At 36.3% G+C, this 22,015-nt stretch overlaps 1 protein-coding gene across 2 annotated transcripts in view; it reads left to right on the top strand.

The window, feature by feature from the left end:
* NAALADL2 (N-acetylated alpha-linked acidic dipeptidase like 2) overlaps positions 1-22,015 on the top strand; it is a 661,226-nt gene that overhangs the window by 612,780 nt on the left and 26,431 nt on the right. For both annotated transcript variants that reach the window (XM_081138571.1, XM_081138570.1), the window contains exons 12-13: positions 202-295; positions 10,480-10,678. In XM_081138571.1, coding sequence (XP_080994697.1) covers positions 202-295; positions 10,480-10,678 — 293 coding nt within the window. The remainder of the gene's footprint in view (positions 1-201; positions 296-10,479; positions 10,679-22,015) is intronic.

The raw sequence follows: 22,015 nt of genomic DNA on the forward strand, positions 1-22,015 counted from the left end.
TATTTAGTTCAAAAAAATGAGGAGAAATTATATTTCTTTATATTAACCTGAGACATGAAATAGATACTGAGTTTCTCTTTCTTTATACAAAAATAAAATAAAAAATATATTAAAAAAAGAGAATGTATAAAAGTATATTGTAAACAAACAAACAAAACCCTTAATACTGAATGCTAGCATTTCTCTTTCTATTTCTTTCAGCTCTCAGGAGAAGTGATTTTACAAATTGCCAACGAGCCAGTTCTGCCTTTCAATGCTCTTGACATAGCTTTAGAAGTTCAAAACAGCCTTAAAGGTAATTTTTCTTTAAATTATAGTCATTTTAGAAAATGAAAAACTGTTCAACTAATTTTCAACAAGAAATGGATAAAATTATCTGGTATACTAACTATGGTGATGCAGAGCCTCCCTTCCTATAGAGCATTATCATGGGAAGGGATGGAGAATTTTTGCTGCCATGTCAATGGGAGTGAGGTATACTTATAAGCAAGTGTAAGGCAACATGTAAGTTTTAAAGGATGTTCTACTATCTTTTATCAAAAAGATTTATAGTTTCAAGCTCTAGTTATTATTTATAGGTTCCATGTGGAAAAATATAGTTTAGGGACTTTTTTTTAACATTGTACCTAACATTTAATCAGTTCAAATAAGACTGGCCCAGAAGTTTCTTCTTGGGGATTGGTTTCTATAAGGTAGGGGCTCCATCCCATTCCACTGAAGTGCTGGCTCATCCTAGATTAAGCACTAAAGTTGGAAATTAAGAAGATAATTTCCATAGTGTCTACTTCAATTCCTTCACATTTGAATATATCTCGTTCTGCAGGATTCTGACAGCACCCTAACAGTTACCTTCATTTCCACTTTATCTGCATATAAATATTTCAATTAGGCTTATAATTTGTCCTTATTAACCAAATACTAAGGTCAGTATTGTAATTAAAGAATGACCCCTCCTTCTCTTTGAGTCACACATTTTATTATCAGCTCTTTAATGAGTCATTTGTAGACATGCACTTCTCAATGCAAAAGTCGATATTCTAACTATGGGAATCCTTGGAAAGTAGATCATTCTAAAGAGCCAAATATTTTCAATATCTGAAAGTTTAATACTTTTTTTTTTTGACAACCTGGGTAGCTTCTTAACCAAGAGAATGCTACAATCCTACATGTCCCCCCATTATTCTTATGACTTTTATTATAGTGACTGTAAAACCATGACCTCAAGAACAATTGAGCAGTTGTGTAGAGCTGTTTGCTCCTCTACTAAATGGCCTCATTGCTCTACTTTGTTGTATTTGTCAGTCTCATGTAGTTTTCTTCTTTTTTTACTTTTGTCAAGCTTCTATCTCACTGCTGTGAGTGTGACTCCTGCAGTAGTCACTCTGCCCTCCACTTCTAATTTACTATTTTTAGAATATTTGGGGTATAGACACTGAGTCACCAACTATATGACATTTTGCAAAATAATAGCAAAGCTGGTATAAATAAAGAACAAAATATTCTGTGAATATTCGTATTATTTTTTCTGCAAGGACTTCTTTTAAGCATCTATTTTACTTGTTCAGTAGATTTTTCTAATTTTTATACTTCAGAAAATGCAGTTGGTACTGTGTATAATGCTTAAAACTTTCAGAGAACAAAAGGAGATTATTATTTATGTAATACAGATTTGTTCGTCTATAAAGGAATAACTGTCATTCATAGGAAGGAGACAAAAAAAGTATATGGTGAAATACTAACATTACATGATAGAATTATAAATGATTTACAAATTGCCTTTCTAAGTCAAAATTTTTTATGATAAATGTATACTGCATTTGTAATAAAGACATGAAGAGTTTTATTTTAATTTAAATAAATAAAACCAGTGAAAACAAAAGTATTAGCACTATTGTAATATTTTTGACTATTATTTTAATTAATCTTTATTGTTGAAAGTATTACAGATGTCCCCGTTTTTTTCACCATTGACCCCCTCCACTTGGCATCCGCCCCCACCCCCACCCCCAGGCCTTCCCCACACTACTGGCTGTGTCCATGGGTTAGGCATATATGCATATAAGTTCTTTGATTAATCTCTCCCCACCCACTCCCCTAGCCCTGCCTTCCCTCTGAGATTCCTCAGTCTGTTCCATGCTTCTATGTCTCTGGATCTATTTTTTTCATCAGTTTATTTTGTCCATTAGATTCCACATATGAGTGAAATCACTATTGTAATTTTAAATGGCAAGTTCTATTATATTAAACAATTGAGTTTATTTGTAAAAATCCATAAACAAATACAACATTTTAGCATTATAATTACTCTATGAGCATTTCAAGCAACATAGGCTACTTCTGAAGGTCAAATAATATCCTAATGGATCATTGTTAGAATTGTATTATTACCCTTGTCTTTTTGGGTAGTTAGAGATCCCTTTCAAAATCTAAAGATAAATATGTTCTCTCTCCTCAGAAAATTTCATATGTACAAAAAGTTTGCGACAGAGATTTTCACTGCAGGGCAGATACCACTAAGTGTATGTGAACCTCTCCCTAAAACCCAAGGTTGTCAGTAGATGAGCCAGGAGCGTTTTGGCTTCTTGCTGTTATATCGGACTGCTTCAGCTTTGGTGAAGGAGTTTTTCTTTGATTGTTGATTATTTTTGAGCTTTGTTTTCTTTTGATGTGAAACTCCTTGAGTCTCTCCCTGTCACTTTTACTCAGAAACATGCACCAGACTTGAAATGTGCCTGATACTAGAAAAAACAAGACAAAGCAAAACAGAATGTAACCAAAAACAATAGACAAAGCATTTTCTTTTTTACCATGACCTGAGTATAAATATTTAATCGAAGGAATTTGATATGACACCTTTAAGCCAAACATTTTTGTATTTTAGTAATCATGGTTCAAACTTATTTGCTCTGTATCATAGTCAAAGGATATTCAAATGTTAAATTGTAGGCAATTTGGTGTACCTGATTTCTTTTGACTACTTTGGTTATAACCTTATTTCTAAAATAGAATACTTGAATATACTAATGTGTGATAATGGACACCATTTAGCAACAACTAAATAAATATTTCAGTTTTAATTTTAGCTACAATGCTAGAAGATTTCATTAGCTAAACAGAATTCCGGTAGCCAAATGAAACATATAAATTTACTGCTAATATAGGCTTAAATTGTCGATATATTTTATTTTGTTATGACAGTTAGCAGTGAAAAGTCTTCAGTTCTCAATTACAGTTTAAAAAAAAAAAAAAAAAGTGACCTTTAGGGCTGAGCTATAAAACACTGTTTCTCCTTTCTGCAAAGAGTTTAGTATGAAGGTCTCCGAAAACCCAATTGCATTTTCAACAGTGTAATTTTTACCCCTTGACAACCGGCCATCTTATTTATTTATTACACTAGTTTATGGTAGCAGCAGACCATTCTCTACCGTTCTCACAGCCACCAGAAAGAAGGATAATTTCCCAGTGAATAATTTGTTTGAGTTGATTTATTGGATGGTTCTTGAAAGCTTATTTGACTGAGTGACCTTGGCTCTTAATATTTGGTATATGCCAAACACATAATAGTTAGACAATGAATATTTATATGTGGTGCATGGAAATGTAGTATAAATGATGACTGATAGATAACTAATATGCTTCAGATGTATTTGTGAAAAAAGTTATGTACAAAAAATTTACATATAAGGCATTAGGACTAGTTTGCATGGGCAGGAGAAGGTGTGAAGAATAAAGTACCACCACACCATTGAACCTGGAATGAGACTAAGGAATGAGCAGTTAATAACCTTACTAAGTTTATTGTGTCTCACTTTAACTATTTTTTAATGTAAAAGACAGGACTTCAAAATCATCAATGACTATATAATTCTGATTTTTTTTTTTTTTTGGTTTAATATCTACTATTTTTCTTTGTTGGACTTCTGGTTGTTAATTATTTAGCATTATTGTAAAAACTACAACTGACCAAACAGAGTAAAAGTCACTTTCATTTGATCTGGCAATGTACACATTTATTAGTGCAAGCCAGATTCAGCAGGAAACAATTTCGAACACTGTAGCTTGTAGCCCCTTCCCAATTGTCTCACTAAATGTACAATGGTTGTTGGCAGCATTTATTTGCTTCTGTCCTTTGAAAATCTACCAATGCTGATTTGGTCTAACTTTTTTTATTAGCTCTGAAAATTCATTAGTGTCAATCACTTCATTTTAGGAAGAGGGGTGATATTTCAAAGTGATGATGCCATGGAGGCAAGCACTCTGTGTTGTTAGATTTGTAGCTTCCTATTTTCAAGTGTCACTTTGGTTCTCTGCTACAATCACAAGTGATTAAGGCTCATGTCATATCTTTTTTTTTTTCTTTCTGAGAAATACGAAATGAATTTACCAATTGGTAAAATTAAATATGTGCTACGTAAATTGCATGATTCTAGTCCTCAGGCCATCTGTTTCCAGTTGGTTTTATTTACCACCAGTTCCAACTCAGAACTGGCCTGTAGGTTGTAAAGGATGAGCATAACTGGCCCTGGGTCCCGCTTGAGAAATCCAAAGCAATCCATCTAAAATCCAAACAGTTCTGAATCACGCTGGATTTCTAATGGTTTGACCTGAACTGGCATTTCTGGAATGACCTTTTTGTGCGACAAGGACTTAAACCCAAAAGCATTCTCTGAGTAAGCACATCTTACTGTGTTTGCTCAAATTGATGGAGAAAATTGATGAGGTTGACCAACTATTGGATACAGTTTCCTAAAAATATGTTTAGTTTCAATCCCCATTATATTTTTGTAAGGGTTCTGATTATATATAACCATATTAAAGACTGTATTTCACCCTGGCCGGTGTGGCTCATTTGGTCAGAGCTTCATCTCATACGCCGACAGTTTGCAAGTTTGGTTCCTGCTCAGGGCACATACCTCGGTTGCAGGTTTTGATGTTTTTCTCTCTTTTTCTCTCCCTCCCCTTCTCTCTAAAATCAATAAGAGTGTCCTTGAGTGAGGGTAAAAGAAAAGATTGCTTCCCATTTATTGATATTCCATCCCTGGTTTCAAAAAAGAATTTGAGACAACTGGGCCTTGACCAGAATCAAACCTGATACCCTTCAGTCTGAGGGCCAAGGCTCTAACCACTGAGCAAAACCAGCTAGGGCCTTTTTTCAGTTTTTTGATTTAGCCAAACATTATTGAACTCACATATGTTGTTAAATATGCAACTTCAACTTGCTGCCTCACCGTGGGGGTGATAGTAAATAAACCACACATGAAATGAACTGATTCAAGAAAGCTTTTGCTCACTCTTCCAAAGCAGTCAATAGCCGGATCATGTAGTTGCAAACACAACACAATGGAAGCATCTGTGGCCCACAAAAAGAGCCCCTGGGTATTTTTAATTTCTGCACCAGCCACAAGCATCCATCCCATGCACTATGTTAAAAATTTTGCTAGATTTTCATCTGCCTTGGCTACCTGGATCATTGGATAATTGTGAGAATACAGGATAATCTTTAGACTGTGTTGCCTTTTTTTTAAGTGGTCAACCTAATTCTTCTAAATATGCCACTTTGACATCTTTGCAAAAAATTATTTTTCTATTGTATTCAGTTTAGATATAATTATCCACTGGTGGTATATTTCATCATTAAATAATACCTTTTTACCTATGCATTGTACAATCAACATTAGATTATTTGAGTATCTGTAGAGTACTAGCTTCCACATTTCTTTCGCTACCTGTGTCTCTGTTGATTTAACTTCTTTAAATAGCCGTCTGAGATGATTCATTGTGATTCATACAAAAGAATGCAGCATGACCAATGGAAAAGTAAGATAATAAAGGACTGTTATTTTTCTTGGCTGAAATCATGTTGGGAATTTCTTTTCTTTAGTGATACCACAAGATATTTTAAAGATGACATTAAGTAACATATATTTCCTCCCAAATAATCTTCTATTCTGCTTTTAACCAGTGTGTTCTGTGGAACATAAATCATACTTTTTGTTGTTACTATAAATTGGTGAAGTCTAAGCTGTGATTGCACAATTTTTAGCACCTTTAAAACTGGGATAAGCTTATCTATAGAAGAATAGGTTCTGTGAAATACTATTAAAGCAAAAGGCTATATTGTTTGATATAAAAATGTAGCTTTAGACTATAACCAGTATATTTCACTCTTAATTTAAAATGAAATTGAGTGAGCCTTTAAAAATAAAGCCAGAAAATGGAAACAAGAGATTTAAAAAAAAAAAAAAATGGAAATAAACTAAAACTTTTTGGAATCTGAAACTCTGAAGAGAGACCATAATAGTAGGTACTAAAATCATTCTTTAAAATAGTACAGTTGTAAATTTACCCAGGAGATTATAGAATAGTCATAACACACAAAGGTTTAGGCCAAGCTGACACTCATCAATTTACGAAGTGCCTAAGGAAAAGAAGTAGTTTGCACAGGTCCCAGGTCCTAGCAGGTTAGAACACATGTAGACTTACTGGGTGCAGCTAGCACTGTAGTGCCGGCCTTACCCAGAACTCTTAGAGACCTGTGGGTAAGACTTGTACCAAGTACCTTTGAGCTTCTGCTCTGTTGGAATGTATTTTGGGATCCTGTCTCAAGGATCCTTAGGAGGAACAAGTTTCCTGGGAAGCACCTTGGCACTTTGGGGGCCTCCATAGAGCCCCAAGTATTATGTTAAGTGTGTCACATTCCTTTTGACATTTAATCTTACTCAAAACTCATGAGTTTAGCCCGGCTGGGCGTGGCTCAGCGGTTGAGTGTTGACCTAAGATCCAGGCGAACAGGGTTCAATTCAGGCTCCGGGCACATGCCCGGGTTGCAGGCTCGGTCCCCAGTAGGGGGCATGCGGGACGTGGCTGATCAATGACTCTCTCATCATTGATGTCTCCCTCTCCTTTCTTCTCTCTGAAATCAATAAAAATGTATTTTTTTTAAAAACACACAAAAACCTCATGAGTTTAGCTGGGTATCATTAAAACTGATTTTAGAGATTAAGAAACTGAGCTTCGGAGCTGGTGTGTGTGTGTGTGTGAGAGAGAGAGAGAGAGAGAGAGATACTCAAGTTTAGGGCTTGAATCTGACACAAACATATTTGTGTCTGTCAGAATCCAAAGCCCCTGCCCTTTCCACTACAGCACTCGGCCTCGTGAACTGCCTTCAGGGGAGGGTGCTGTTGGGTGCTGGAGGACTAGAAGGCAGGAGACTCCCTGCGTGGTAGGAATGTTTCCTCCGCTGTATTTTAAAGCCCCTCCTGAACTGGCTTGCTTACATCTCAATTTGCATCTCTATAGCCACTAACTAGGATACTTCCTTTCTTCCTTCCCCCTCTCCCTCCCTTTCTCCCTCCCTCTTCTTGAATTAATATTGATAGTTTATGATGCCCAGCTTAGTCCTATCCATAAAAGCTAAAAAAATTAAAAGGGTTTAAGTTAAAGATAGATTAAAACTCCAGAGGGGTGAGGACTGAGGGAAGCGAAGGAAAAACTAATGATGTTGCTTACAGCTGGAACACTTACCTCGACCACTTTAACACAGATCAAGTCCCAGAACTTTCAGGAGTCCCATTTGAGGTGCCCTTGATTTCTGGACAATTTTATTATTTTTGTCTCAAGTTTTATTTCTTCCCTGGGATCTACTAAGCATATTCTTGTACACGAAGAACTCTTCAGTCATCCTCATGAGCATTAATTTCATTTGACACTATTTATTCTCAATTTATGGATTATTTATAACAAGGTTAGAAACCTGTTAAGGTGAGAGATTTAATCTTATGTCTTTGCCTCTCTCCCAATACTTACAGAATAACACACAAAATAGGTCTCATGAAGTACTTGCTGAAAATACATTTGTTATATTCCTTTGAGATGAAAGGAAAAAATACAAACTTCCTGTTTGAAACGTAGAAGTACGTTTCAATTGTCTCTTGAATAAAATCAACATAGTTTCACTAGGGAATCTTAATTATTTTGCATTATACTAAGGTTGATTTTTAATATTTGTTGCAAATTATTTTGTGCTGTTATGCTATAAAAAGTTATTAATGCTTGGCTTTTCACCAGGAGCAAAATGTAGAAGGATCATTTTCAGAGACTGGATGTTTAAGTTCTTTACCCTTCTGTGTTACCCCTTCCCTTATTCTTCAGAGGTTTGATACGCCAGCCCATGGAAAGAAAAATGGTGCCAGATCCACAGAATGCTGATTGAAGTGTGCAGGGAAGGGGTGTGATACAGCTGCCAGGAGGGGCCGCGGAGGGGAGGGAGTGATAAGAAGTAGCACGTCTGAGAATGAAAGCATTAGCAAAGCTGTCACAGTACTTCTTGCACGCCTCTCGAAAATGAGTTGGTAGTGATTTCTGTTCAGTTTGTGGACTCTGATAACAATAACTTGCCTTAGCATAGTGACCTTTATGCTTAGAAAATGAAATAAACATTTTCCATTTTCCACAAGGAAACTGAACGACACTAATATTAAGTAATCTACTCAAGACCACATTGATGGCAATTAAGTAGACCAAGCTCTTCTCTGTTTTTTGATATCAAGTTCTTGGTTTTTAGACTCCATGTACATGTTACTTCAAGATACTTATATAAACCCTCCCTGAGAGATATGTCTAGCTCCTACTTCATTTTCTTTGGTCAGATAGACTTATTACTTATTAAACCTGAATTGTTAAGAACCTCAATTAGTCCTCTCTTTGACATTCATTATGTCTTAAATGAAGTTTTATATATTCTTTGTTTTTATGGGTTATTGTTAGGCCATATTTTAATTCAATTCAGTTTATTTAACTTATCATTACCCTAAAATAGACTCTTTTTTAATTTTTTCTTTGCAACTATTATTGATTTCAGTAGTAAAGTAAGGGACATAAGATTTGTTGAGTATGTTCCAAACATCTCCCTGAGTAATTCTGTAGGCATTATTTAATATTTAGTAGCTGTGTGGTGGTGGGCAAATTACTGAGCATCTTGATGTGAATAAGACATTATCTTATAATTCAGCATTCACTCAACAAAAATTTTATTAAATGACTATCATATGTAAAGTATTGTGCTAAAATCTGGAAATACAAAGAGAGATAAAACATTTGTGGATCTAGTGGGGTTCTTTTCAGCCAGGAAAAGGTGAGAGACATGGCAGATAAAGATTAAAATATTACAGATGCCATGATGCTATGATTGAAGTACACAGTTCACATGTTCAGTCATTAAATGAAATGCAGGCACAGTTTTAGGTGCTGGGCGAATGGCAGTGAACAAAACAGACAAAAATATTTTTCCCTCACAGAACTGACATTTTAGCAGGGATCCTAAAGATAATGAAAACACAATCATCTGGGGCTACAAAAACCTACGTAGAAAAGGTGACATAACTTTCTGGGTCTTATTTAAAGAGACAAACGAGCTCCAATTAGCACAGGAATGACCATTAGGAGTCCTTGGAACATCAGTGACATCACAAGATGATTGTGTGAACATTGGAAGTGAAGCTACACTTCAATTTGTAGCCTCATAGCCCTGAGGTAACGCACAGGCGTATGCTGTGGATGGCAGGTTTCCTCTCCACTGTCGGGATTCTTTCTGGACCCAGCCAGTTCCTAAAGGTGTCAAATCTCTATGTCTGCACTGCCGTGAAAGATCGATTCATTTAAAGCTAAATAAGGTAGAATGGTACAATTCGTCTCGCTTGATTCCGCAGTAACGTCTTCAATTCTGTAGTGTATGTTACGTCAGAACAGATTTTTATTTCTTAATGGAAGACTCTCAAGGATGTCCAACTTGTTCTTGCTGTTGTTCAGTCTTTCGATTCCAGCATAAACTAAATGTCTTATCCATCTTGTTCATTCCTTGCGTCAAGATGCTCAGTAATTTGCCCACCACCACACAGCTACTAAATGGTGGAGCAGGGATTTGAACTCAGGTGGTCTGGCTCCAGGATCTGGTGGCCATAATCACTATACTAACATGACCTTTTTCTTAGTCAAAGGAATGACCTGTGGTCTCTTTGCTACCACCGTTCATATCAGAATGACTTTCAGTAAGTTAGACAAACACAGTAACATATCTCATGTTTTCAAAAAATAATGAGTCAGAAAGATCTTTCTTCTGTTTGTAGCCTGTCATTTACTTGCTTGGTGACCTATGGCAATTTGCTTACTTTAATTAATTTTCAGCTTTTATGAGATAGACATGGAAATACAAGGTTTGGTGAATAATAGATGAGATAATTATATAATGTGCTCAACCCAGTACCTGGAACATAGTCTCTCAACCATCAGTACCTATTTGCTGGGATTGTTACTAGTGGTAATTATTATCCGCAGTATTAGTAGTGGTAAATTTAATAAACTTAGTGGAATACAATAAAGTTAGACAATATTTTTGGTGAAATTAATACATCATAATTATAAAAGGATGATTTGCTCCTTTGACAATGTCTCTTCTGAGATGAGCTCATTTTTCTTCACCAGCCGATCAACCCAACACTCATCAGCTGCTGGCCCCCGCCTCCCGCCTGCGGGAAAGTGCTGAACTCTTTCAGTCGGACGAGATGCGGCCTGCTAACGATCCCAAGGAGAGAGTCCCCCTGCGCGTCCGAATGCTGAATGACATTCTCCAAGACATGGAGAAGAGCTTCCTGCTTCAGCAAGTGCCACCAGGTTTTTATAGGTAGGATATGTGCTTCAAAATTTATATTTCATACCCCTCAATTAAACTTTTATGTTTAACTTTTCAGAATATGTATCTTCTGTGAACAAAAGTTTCTTAACAATGTAAAACATTTACTATATCTCTAACTTGAGGACCATTCTCCTTCCTCAAAGAACAGTTCAGCCGCATAAATATAGAATAAAGGAAACTTGGTTTAGTAGTACATATAGAAAATGATTTAGTTTAGTAGTATCATATAGAAAATGATGAAGAATTTTTTTACATTAAGTCAGTATGTGTTAAACATGATATAGATACTGAAAAAAACACAGGTGAAATTATAGGTTGTATTGGGAGAAATAAACTTCTGTGAACGAATCAGAAGATGAACCCATGCTATTCTGTCCTAGTAGGACCAAATCTAGAGCACTGTGTTTCATTCTAGAAACTACATTTTTTCATTTAAATTTTTTATTGTTGACACCATTGCAGATGCCTTCCATTCCCCCCCACCCTTCACCCGCCTGCACCCAGGCTCTGCGCCCCCCCCCCCCCCTTAGCCCTCCTCACACTATTGTCTGTGTCCAGGGGCAATGCATAGATGTTCTTTAGCTAATCTCTTCACCTTCCTTTATCCAGTCCCGCCCCTCCCCCTGCCCCTTTGGCATCTGTCAGTCTAGTCTGATCTATGTACCCATGCCTCTGGTTCTATTTTGTTAGTTTATTTTACTCATTAGAGTCCACATATAAGTGAGATCATATGGTATTTGTCTATCTCTGACTGGCTTATTTTGCTTAGCATAATAACCCCCAGGTCTGTTCATGCTGTTGCAAAGGGTAAGAGTTGCTTCTTTTTCACAGCCTCATAGTATAGCAACTACATTTTTAAGAGGGAGTTAGATAAGTTTAATATTCAGGGGAGAGTGGGATTTTGATGAATCTTGAAATAACTAGGGGAATAGAGATAATTGATTGAAGGGTCACAATAGAGTGATTTTTGAAAACATTTAAACAGTTTTAACAAATATTTTAGTAAAACAATTTTCCTGTGGAAGGGGACTCAATTTAGGCTCTTAGAGGATGAGACAACTACAACCCCTTTTTGATTTTTGAGTTCCTGATATAGCAGAAATTAAACTAAGAGGGAAAATGCAGTTTAAAAGAGTATTACATATTTAAAATTTTTTAACTGTTTGATTCTTCTATAAGACACAAAATTTATACATACCTTTTGGTGTAATAGACTCTAATATAATGTGTTCATGTGTCTAGCAATTATATATCCATATCTATGTATGTTCTCTGTGTGTATGTATATGTGAGTAGGTATTTTTATATATGTGTTTATGAGTGTAAATGTGTGTGTGTATGTATATATAAATGGTGCAGGGTTTATCATGAGTCAAGGCAGGAGACAAAAAGATGTTAGAGGAAGAGTGAGGCAAAGACTATTTGGCCCAAAACTCTCATACTCTCATATATAAAAGGTCTCAAATTTAGCATTAACTTACATTCATCTATCTATCTATCTATCTATCTATCTATCTATCTATCTATCTATCTATCTATCTATCATCTATCTATCATCTATCTATCTATCTATCTATCATCTATCTATATCTATCTATCTATCATCTATCATCTATCTATCATCTATCTATCTATCTATCTATCTATCTATCATCTATCTATCATCTATCTATCTATCATCTATCTATCTATCTATCTATCTATCTATCTATCTATCTATCTATCTATCATCTATCTATCATCATCTATCTATCATCTATCTATCTATCATCTATCTATCTACCTCTCTCTCTCTCTCTCTCTCTAAAATAATACCCTGGACTAGACATACTATGTATTTCCAAAGGATATAGCTAGGGCTAAAGAATTCAAGCATAGGAATACAATTCTTAATTATATATGAGAAAGAAGTTTTTAACAAATATCTTAAGTAACTAAATATGATGCTTTTATAGGATGATGAACTCATCATTGAGTAGCCCTAAGTCCCCTGGATATTTGGACTACATGAGATTTAAGGTGTCTTTTAGTACAAAAATTATGTGATCTGACAAATCGCTTGATCTCTTCATACCTTAAGTTTTATATCTATAAAATAAGATAATGGAATGAGACCCTTTTCTAATAAGAAACTTTTTCTTCTGGTATTTCATGATTTTTCTTTATGATTTTAAAACCAAATTCACATTTAAAATCCTTATTTTATATCATTTCTTCTCATGCTATGACTCTGTGACATAACTGTTTGGGAAATATTCATTTATTAAAAGAGATGTTTTTAAGGCACTTTGCCTGCTCCATGTATTCTTGTAAGCATCAGAGCCATTGAAGTCACCTCAAGTTAGAATCTCCTGCCCTGCCCTAGCCGATTTGGCTCAGTGGTTAAAGCATTGGCCCCAGGACTGAAGGGTCCTGGGTTCAATTCCAACCAAGGGCACGTACCTCAGTTGCAGCCTCAATCCCTGGCCCTGGTCAGGGCTCATGCAGGAGGCAAACAATCCATGTGTCTCTCTCACATCTATGTTTGTCTCTCTCTCTCTCTCTCTCCCTCTCTCCCCCCGCCCCTCTCTCTGAAAAGCAATGAAAAAATGCCTCAGGTGAGGATTTAGCAAACAAACCAAAAAACACCTGCCATGATGAGGTTATATTACTGGGGCGGGAATGGGGACACGAATGAACAAGGCACTTAAGTAAAATACAGTGTATGGTAAATATAGTGAGTGCTAAAGAGACTAATTAAGCCACCTTATTAAATACAGCATTTTAAAAAGTCTTTATCAAAGAGGTAAATTATATTTTTAGACTATTATATGTAAGATAATTCTATTTCTTTCACTTTTAACTTAGGAAAATTCAGAAATTAATAAAATCTATTTTTAAATCTATTTTAAATCTATTTTTAAATTAATACCTAGTTTTATATATTGTTATATAGTAAACTCCTTCCCTATTTGCCTTTCATGGCACTTTCAGTAGATATAGAAGACCCCTTATGGTCTGACTTATGTATCTGGTGCACATTTTATTACCCCTTCAATATTTATGGACTCAATTTACTTTATTATTTATTTTCCATAGAAAAGGAAATATTTGCCTTGCTTTGAGTTAACCATGATTAAGCAAGTGATTTTTTTCCTGTTAGTAATACCATTATTGGATACCTTGTCTTCCAGTGTGTAAGCTTGAAAGCATTGATTATAATGTTCTAACATATAGAGCAAACTTTAGGATTGTAAACATATAGTTCAGTATTTTGTCATTAAATTATTACTATAGTTATTGAAGAAATACATGTATGCTATTCTTCTCCTTGGCTCTATTAATTCATGTATATGCCAACAGTACAAATAGAATAAATAGCTTCATTTTGATGTATCTGACTGAACTGCATCCCAAGAGTGCGATGAATTTTACTTCGTTTATGAAATATATAGCAAATCATCCTACCTTTTTTTTTCTTGGTAGAGAATTCACATTTCTAAGTATTCTGGATGCAAAAAATATTTCAAAATTATAAGGCTTCATGCTCTCCAGCCTTACAAGCTCCTCTTTTATGGGAGAGAAACAGTTCAAAGTAAAGTGGTGGGTGTGACAGGGAGATATGCCACTTAGGAAAATGGAAAAATTGGTTATTTATAATGATAACTATAAAGAGAAAAGATAAAATTCTTAATTACATTGAACCAAAGAACATTTAGTGAACAGTTTTAGCTTTTTTTTTAATGTTAAACAACCCCTAGGGATGTTATTCGTGTAAGAATCTCACTCTTCAACCCGATGGTGTTATGACAATTGTCATCAAATATGCAAGGAGGAAGTCAAAAATGATTTGCTTTTTAAGAAAGTTGTTGACAGAACTTCACTGTATAGAGCTAAATATTGCATTTGGAATTTTTACTTTGTCCCAAAGGATACTGCCTCAACAAATGTGTCACTAAACACTGAAATATATTATTTTTGGAATATGCAAAAGAATTTTCTTCACAATGTGGCATTGGACAATTCAAAGATTTTTAAATCTATGGTGTTGGTCTAAAACTAACTCTCATTCCTATAAATAACCTTTTGTTGAAGATTGCTCTGTGCATGCATACTGATGGGACTTGACAATATAAAATCCCCACCTTCAAGGAATTTAATTTAATTGGAGGTAAAATATATTAATCATAATTTAAATAAATTTGCAGAATACTTATGCAAAGTGACCAATGAGTTCTACAGGCAAGAAGTGCTGTTGGGATTCAGAGAAAAGAGAAATTATCTTGTGGCAGTCAGAAAAGCTTTTACAGGAAAAGGGATACATTTATCTCGACTTGAGGGAATGGGTAAGGTGCCCAATAAATTAGGGAGTGCTATAGACTTAATATTTGTTTCCTCCCAAAATTTACATGTTGAGACATAATCTTTAATATGATGGCATTTGGAGGCGGGGCGACTAGGAAATGATTGCCTCACGAGTGTAGAGGTCCACTCTCTCATGAATGGGAACAGTGGCCTCGCTATTGAAGAGACCCTAAGAGCCCCCGCCCTCCTCCCTGTGAGGACAGGTGTCTGGGAGTCAGGAAGCTGTCCTCACCGACATGGGTCACCTGCTCTTGGGCTTCCCAGCCTCCAGACTGAGAGAAACAAATTTGTGTTGTTTATACGTCACCCAGTCTATAGTGTTTTCTTTCTTCCTTCCTTCCTTCCTTCCTTCCTTCCTTCCTTCCTTCCTTCCTTCCTTCCTTCCTTCCTTCCTTCCTTCCTTCCTTCCTTCCTTCCTTCCCTGAGGATATGTTTTCCTTGATCTTTAGAGAGAGAAACATCAAAGTGAGAGAGAAATATCGTGGGTCTGTTGCCTCTCGTACGCACCCCTATTGAACTCACAACCTCTTGGTGGACAGGACTATGCTCCAATCAACTGAGCCACGTGGCCAGGACTATCATATTTTCTCTCTTTTTCTGGTTAATCCTCACATGAGGACATTTTTCCATTGCTTTTCAGAGAGACTGGAAGGGAGGGAGGCAGAGGGAGAGAAAGAGAGAGGGAGAGATCGCCTGCTTGCCCCCCCCCCCCGCAAGCAGGACAACCCAGGTACGTGCCCTTGACGGGGGATCTAACCCGTACCCCTTCAGTGCTTGGGCTGATGCTCTAACCCCTGAGAAACACCAGCCAGGGCTCTAGTGTTTTCTTATAGCAGCCCAAACTGACTAAGACAGGGGACATTTCCAAGAGAGGACAGTGTGAAAAACATGCAAAGGACAGGTTGCCCGGGACATGCCAGGGAGCGAAAAGCAAGAAGTGCAAACGGTCTGGATGGTTATTAGGTTCATGATTATGGAGAGCAGGGAGGAATCGAAGTGTGGAGTCCCTTCAGTCCGTGTTGAGAGATTTGGACTTCATTGTTTACACAAAAGAGCCGTGAAGAAATCTGTGTTGTGAGGAAGAGTTATCAGCAGTTCCATGAAGGGGCCACTGCCGTTGGGAGAGAAGAGAAGCCTTCAGGAAGGCTCTGGCATAAGAAAGGTGTGGGGGGCTGAGAACATAATTCAGTGTCAGTGAAGAACGAAGGGCTGACTGGGAGCTGGAGTTAAGGAGGAGTTGGTGAGTTAGTGATTGAGTGGCTGTGGAAGCCTTGTTTCAGGTTGTTGGGACTCCCCCGGGGCTGGGCCGATGAGGCAGGTGGTGGGGGAAGGAACCTCCTCTCTGTTTCTCCAGCCGGTTCGTAAGGCTCTCAGCACCTCCGGGTCTCTGTGTAGTGATATGATAATCTGTTGTTCAAGATAGTTCCTAAAGTCCCTCAAGCTCTAAGAATCTGATTCAGTGGACACTGGCTGTATTACGACTCAGGCAATTTTTCTAATCCTGTGTAAAGGGAGCAGAGGAGAGCACAATGATAGATTATAACAGCGTAATAAAAAGCTGCAAAGTCCTCCACAGGTACTGAGCTGGGTGAACAGTGGGGAGCTGCTCATAACATGATATATACGATCAGGGATCATGTAAATGAAAGTGTGTTGAAAACTACAAAATATTGCAAAAATATTACTGCTATCAAAATCCAGCAATGTAAAATCTGACTTATTGCCCCCGAGTAGGAAGGAGATTATGTATTTTCTTAAGAATTCTCTCTTAAGTCTTCTCTCTGTCTCCTCCCTTTACTGCAGTAGGGAATGCTCTCCTACTGGGGGGTGGAGACGAGATCTTCTGGCATCTGTGTATTGTTAATGGATTCTTTTTATTTAATTTATTTAAATCTCTATAGTTATTCTGCAAAAGCAGAGTATGCCATCTGGCCCAGTGAACCTATGCATTCTCCACTACAATATGTTTTCCTAAAAAATATAGACTATTTTTTAGAGAAGTTTTAGGTTTAGGGGAAAATTGAGCAGAAAGTACAGAGTTCCCATATAACCTATAACCCTTCACACAAACACACAGTTTGCTCCTTCCAATACACAGCTCCTCCTCCATTACTAACATTTTGCAAAGTGTAGTACATTTGTTACAATTGATGAACCAACATTGATACATGATTATTAACTAACTTTCATACTTAATATTAGGGTTTATGCTTGGTGTTGCACATTCTATGGGTTTTGACAAATGTATAATGACATGTATCCACCATTACAGTATCATACAGAATAGTTTCCCTGCCCTAAAAATCTCTGCTCCGCCTATTCATCTCTCCCTCCCCACTCCCCAAGCCTCTGGCAACCACTGATCTTCTTACTGTCTCCACAGTTCTGCTTTTCCAGAGTGTCATAAATTTTGAATCATACAGTATGCAACCTTTTCAGGTTGGCTTCTTAACTTAGCAATATGAATTTAAGTTTCCTCCATATTAATTTTTTAATCACTGAATAATATTCCATTGTATAGATGTATCACAATTTCTTTATCCATTCACCCACTGAAGGATTCAATTTTTTATAATTATGAATAAAACTGCTATATATATTCATGTGCAGATTTTTGCGTGGTGATACATTTTCAACTCATCTGGGTAAATACCAAGGAGCGTGATTGCTGGGTCATATAGTAAGCCTCTATTTAGCTTTGTAAGAAACTGGAAACTGCCTTCTAAGTGGTTGTACCATTTTATATTCCTACTAGCATTGCTAGAGAAATCAGTGGGTCCAGGTTCCCCGACATTAGTGGAAGTGGGGTTCTTGGAGCTCCACTAGAATGAGCACTTCCAAAGGCCCTCACAGGAGAATGAATGGTTTTTATTGGCATGAAATTATATTTCTCAGCTTGCACAGTCCCATGCCACTTAACCCAGTCCTGAAAAAGGTGCAGCTGGGACTCCAGTAGAGCCAAAAGTAGGGCCAGTTTTCAGTGTCTGTTCCATGCTTGTGCCCAGGTGTGACTGACTGGTAAGCAGCTTCTCACATCACCCAGACCTTCCTGGGCATGCATCTGTCTACTGTCCAGGCCCTTCCCCCAGCGACCTGTGAGGAATAGGCTTGGAGAATGTCAACTGCAGCTCCCTGGCAAATCTGTATAAATGGCATGTCTGTGTTATTAGTCTTCCTTTATTCCTTTCCAGTTACATAACAACCGGTTATTGTAACAGTATCACTAACAATGAATAAGGCTTTTAGTTGCTCCACATTTCTCGCAGAATTTTATCGTGTCAATATTCTGGTGGTTTTTAGCCATTCTAATAAATGTGTATTGGTATCTGATTGTTTTAACTTGCAACTCTCTAATGACATGACATTGACCACCTTTTTTGTATGTTTATTTTCATACAATGTGCTTACAGACATACATCTGTATATATGTCTTCTTTGGTGAGGTGTTTTTTTCAGATCATTTGCCTATCTTTTAAATTGAGTTGCTGTTGTTTTATTTTTAAGCTTTAAGAACTTTTAAAAAATATTTTGGATGCCAAACCTTTATCACATATATACAATGAAAACATTTTCATCATCACCACAGGGGCACTTAGATTTTCTCTTATGTTGTTTTCTAGGTGTTCTATAGTTTTGTGTTTTACATTTAAGTTGATTTAGCTTGAGTTAATTTTTGCGAAAGGTGTAAGTCCTTTGTCTAGATTGACTATCTTTACATTTTGATGTTTAGTTGTTCCAGCACCATTTGTTGAAAAGTCTATCTTTCTCCATTTAAATTTTAAAGTTTGAACCACTTTTTAGATTTTGGCACCAACCATTTCATGCTTGAAATTTAATATCTTATGAATAGACATTCTTCCTGGCTTATTTTAGCAAATTTCAGCAAGATTCCTGGCCTCGTCACAAATTGTTGCAGTGCTTAAGGGCATGAGTTCTTGAGGTTGCTGCTGTGTCTTGGTATCTCCTTTTTTCACCCAAGTCCTATACCAGCCTAAATAGTTTTAAAAGTAGGTGCATACTAATAACTGCCATCTTCTTTATTTAAGTGACTGGACTAAACTTCACAGACCTAGAAAGATCTCTGATTTTAAACTTTTAGTGTACAAGTAGAAAACAATAGAATTTCAAAACTTTTCTCAGCAAAAATATGATTTGCAAAAGTTTTCTCTTAATAGGCAACCCCAATATACGAGTGCAAAATATATCAACATGACCCCACATTCATACTTTGGGAAAGAACATCTGCATAAAAATCCCACGTTTAGTCTTTCTACTCACTTAAAGAGACAGCAAATAAGCAATAAAACTAATAAAGTGTCCCTGCATTATTGTTGCTTTATTCACTGTGATTAAGTGGGATTATGGGGTGATTTTACCAAAGGATAGGAAATTTAGTGTTGCTTTGGGGAGGAAAACCAGAGACCCAGCCATTGCATTTAGATTGCAATGGTTTTGACTTGAGGATGTGGGGAATTAAGAAGGAAGCAAACATAAGCCAGTGTTTAATGCTGACTGCTAGGTAGAAATGAGTCTCTGGGAAAGTGAACATCCTCAAGCTCCACCATTCAAAATAAATTAAAGGCTAATTTTTCTAAATAAAACTATCGGTTATGCTGCAATATTGTCCTATTGTTCTTCCTAATAGGATATTTCAGCTACACGGTGGTTAAGTAATCTGTTAGAGGCTGTTCAAGCAAATACGTTTATAATATTTCGTGGGGGGAAGATACTTCTCAGTTACAAACAATACTTCACTCAGGACTTTTGGGGGCACCATTTGTTTGTAAGCCGAGTGACAGCATATTTATGTGCCTGTACCAGTGTGTGGCTCTCTGGCTTTATGCCCTTGTTGAAGCTGCAGGGGCAGGTTTATAAGGAAGGGAGCCCTTTCCAATGGAGCTGTAGCTGGAATGGCCTTGAGGAATTTCAGAGGGTAACTTCAAGCCAGCCCAAGCCAAAACAATTTTTCGTTAGCATTCTTGAAAGCAAGGAAATAGCAATGTAAATGTCAAGACACTTCTGCCTTGAAACAAGAATAAATAAAGCAAACAACACATTAAAAGCACTTTTCAAACACAAAAGCTCCCAAAACTTTGCTTTTGAAAGATGTTAGAACTGGTTTATGCTTAGGCAATCAATGACATTAGGCAGAACTATTAAAAAACACATTTCTCAGGTCATGGTCATGTTTCCCACTGATCATACATTTGACTCCATTACATGCATTTGATTTTAAGACTGGTAAGAGACTAACCCCCCCCCCCCCGAACCATTTCAGATTAACAGTGACCTCATTATATAGTTTTCATGGTGTTTTAATTAGAGTTAGTTATATCAGTGCTAACAGAACTGCATGTTCAGTATTTGATTGGGATAATAACTACTTTGCTCGGGTTCTACTTTTTCTTTTAGCGAAGTGTGGGTGGTCTGAATGGAGCTAAAATCCCTCCATTGTTTCTCTTGTCATTAATTCTATCAGCAATGCCTCCAATTTCTTTAGACTATGAAAAAATAACTCGTGCTTAAGAATTAACATAATGCTTTTAAAATATTTTAATACGGGCCATTTGCACAAAAGAGTCTGAGTATGAATACAGAGTGTAACAACCTACACAATATAAATATTGCAAAAGAGAGCTGAAGACCTGGCTCATACACAAAATCTTTATAATGCTGGTCATTATACATATTCCCTTTTATCTTTTTATGAATAAACATATATATCAGCTTTATAATTACAAATCCCTTTCATATTTTTAAAGCTTCTATTTCGAAAAGGAGAGAGAAAAAAAAGCTACCAAATTAAAAAAGAAGAAACCAATTCAATATACTGAAATCGAGCTATTTTTTTTTTAAGCTTACTTTGTTAATGTTAAAACAGGGTGTATACCACTGTGGCAGAAAGTGTTCTCTGCAATTTGATTAGACACTGAAAAACTTTTTAAAAAATACTAAGTTGACAATGACCATTTTTTTCAGGGTAATTAGTCTGAGATTCAGTCTGCTAGTATCAAAACAGCAATCCATATGTGCACACTTTTTGGATTTTATAAAAATATATCTTTTAGGTTTGAGGTTTCTTTCCATCTAAACTGAGAAAAATATTAGTGTTGGTTATATTTGCAAGTCAAGACACATTGCCAGTCTGAGGGTGAGTTGTGCCTTTATGGTGTATTTAATAATATTAAGACTAATAATAATAACAATACTTGTCACAGCAGAGGATTTACTTTGTACCAGGCACTATGCTGTACACTTTCATATGTTATCTGTGACTCTCCTAACAATATTGCAAGATCGGTTTTATTACTCCTTTTATACAGATAAGAAAACTGAGGCTTAGGAAAGGTTTATATGTGGCACAAATGAGATTTGAAACTCTTGTTTTCTCTAAAACCACTGTTCTTTCTACTAGACAGTGCTACATACATTTGATCAAGGTTATGCCAAGATTGCTTAGAAGTCACTAATAAATTTAATTAGATTTTGGTTCAAATACAAACAAATATTAAATAGGTTGATTTTCACAAGGGCTGGTTAAATTTCATTTGTCCTACATTTGAAGGATTATATCTCCTAACCCTAATTTTTGCAAACATGCATCTGTGAGGCATCAAATGTACCTATACTTCTGGAAAAAATTATATGCCCTATTGTGCTGAATTAATAAAATTATCCCAAAATATTCCTTACCCTTTGATGTTTCTATAAACCTTAGATGCAATTAAAAGGGGGGGGGCATTTATCTGATAAATGTCATATATCATAGTTAGAAATATTTCCCCATAAATAACAGAGTGATTTAGATGAAGAATTATTCAACTGGGAATTTAGAGATGTGAGCTTAAGAACTAAAAGAAATACCAATCAGGTAATCCTATAAGTCAATTAACTTCCATGACATTCATTCTTTTAATTAAGATAAACTGGCAGATCTCTAAAATAATGGGAATATTAGTTGAAGAAATAATTATAACTAAT

Source organism: Miniopterus schreibersii, assembly GCF_964146895.1.
Source record: "Miniopterus schreibersii genome assembly, chromosome: 5".
Classification (NCBI taxonomy): domain Eukaryota; kingdom Metazoa; phylum Chordata; class Mammalia; order Chiroptera; family Miniopteridae; genus Miniopterus; species Miniopterus schreibersii.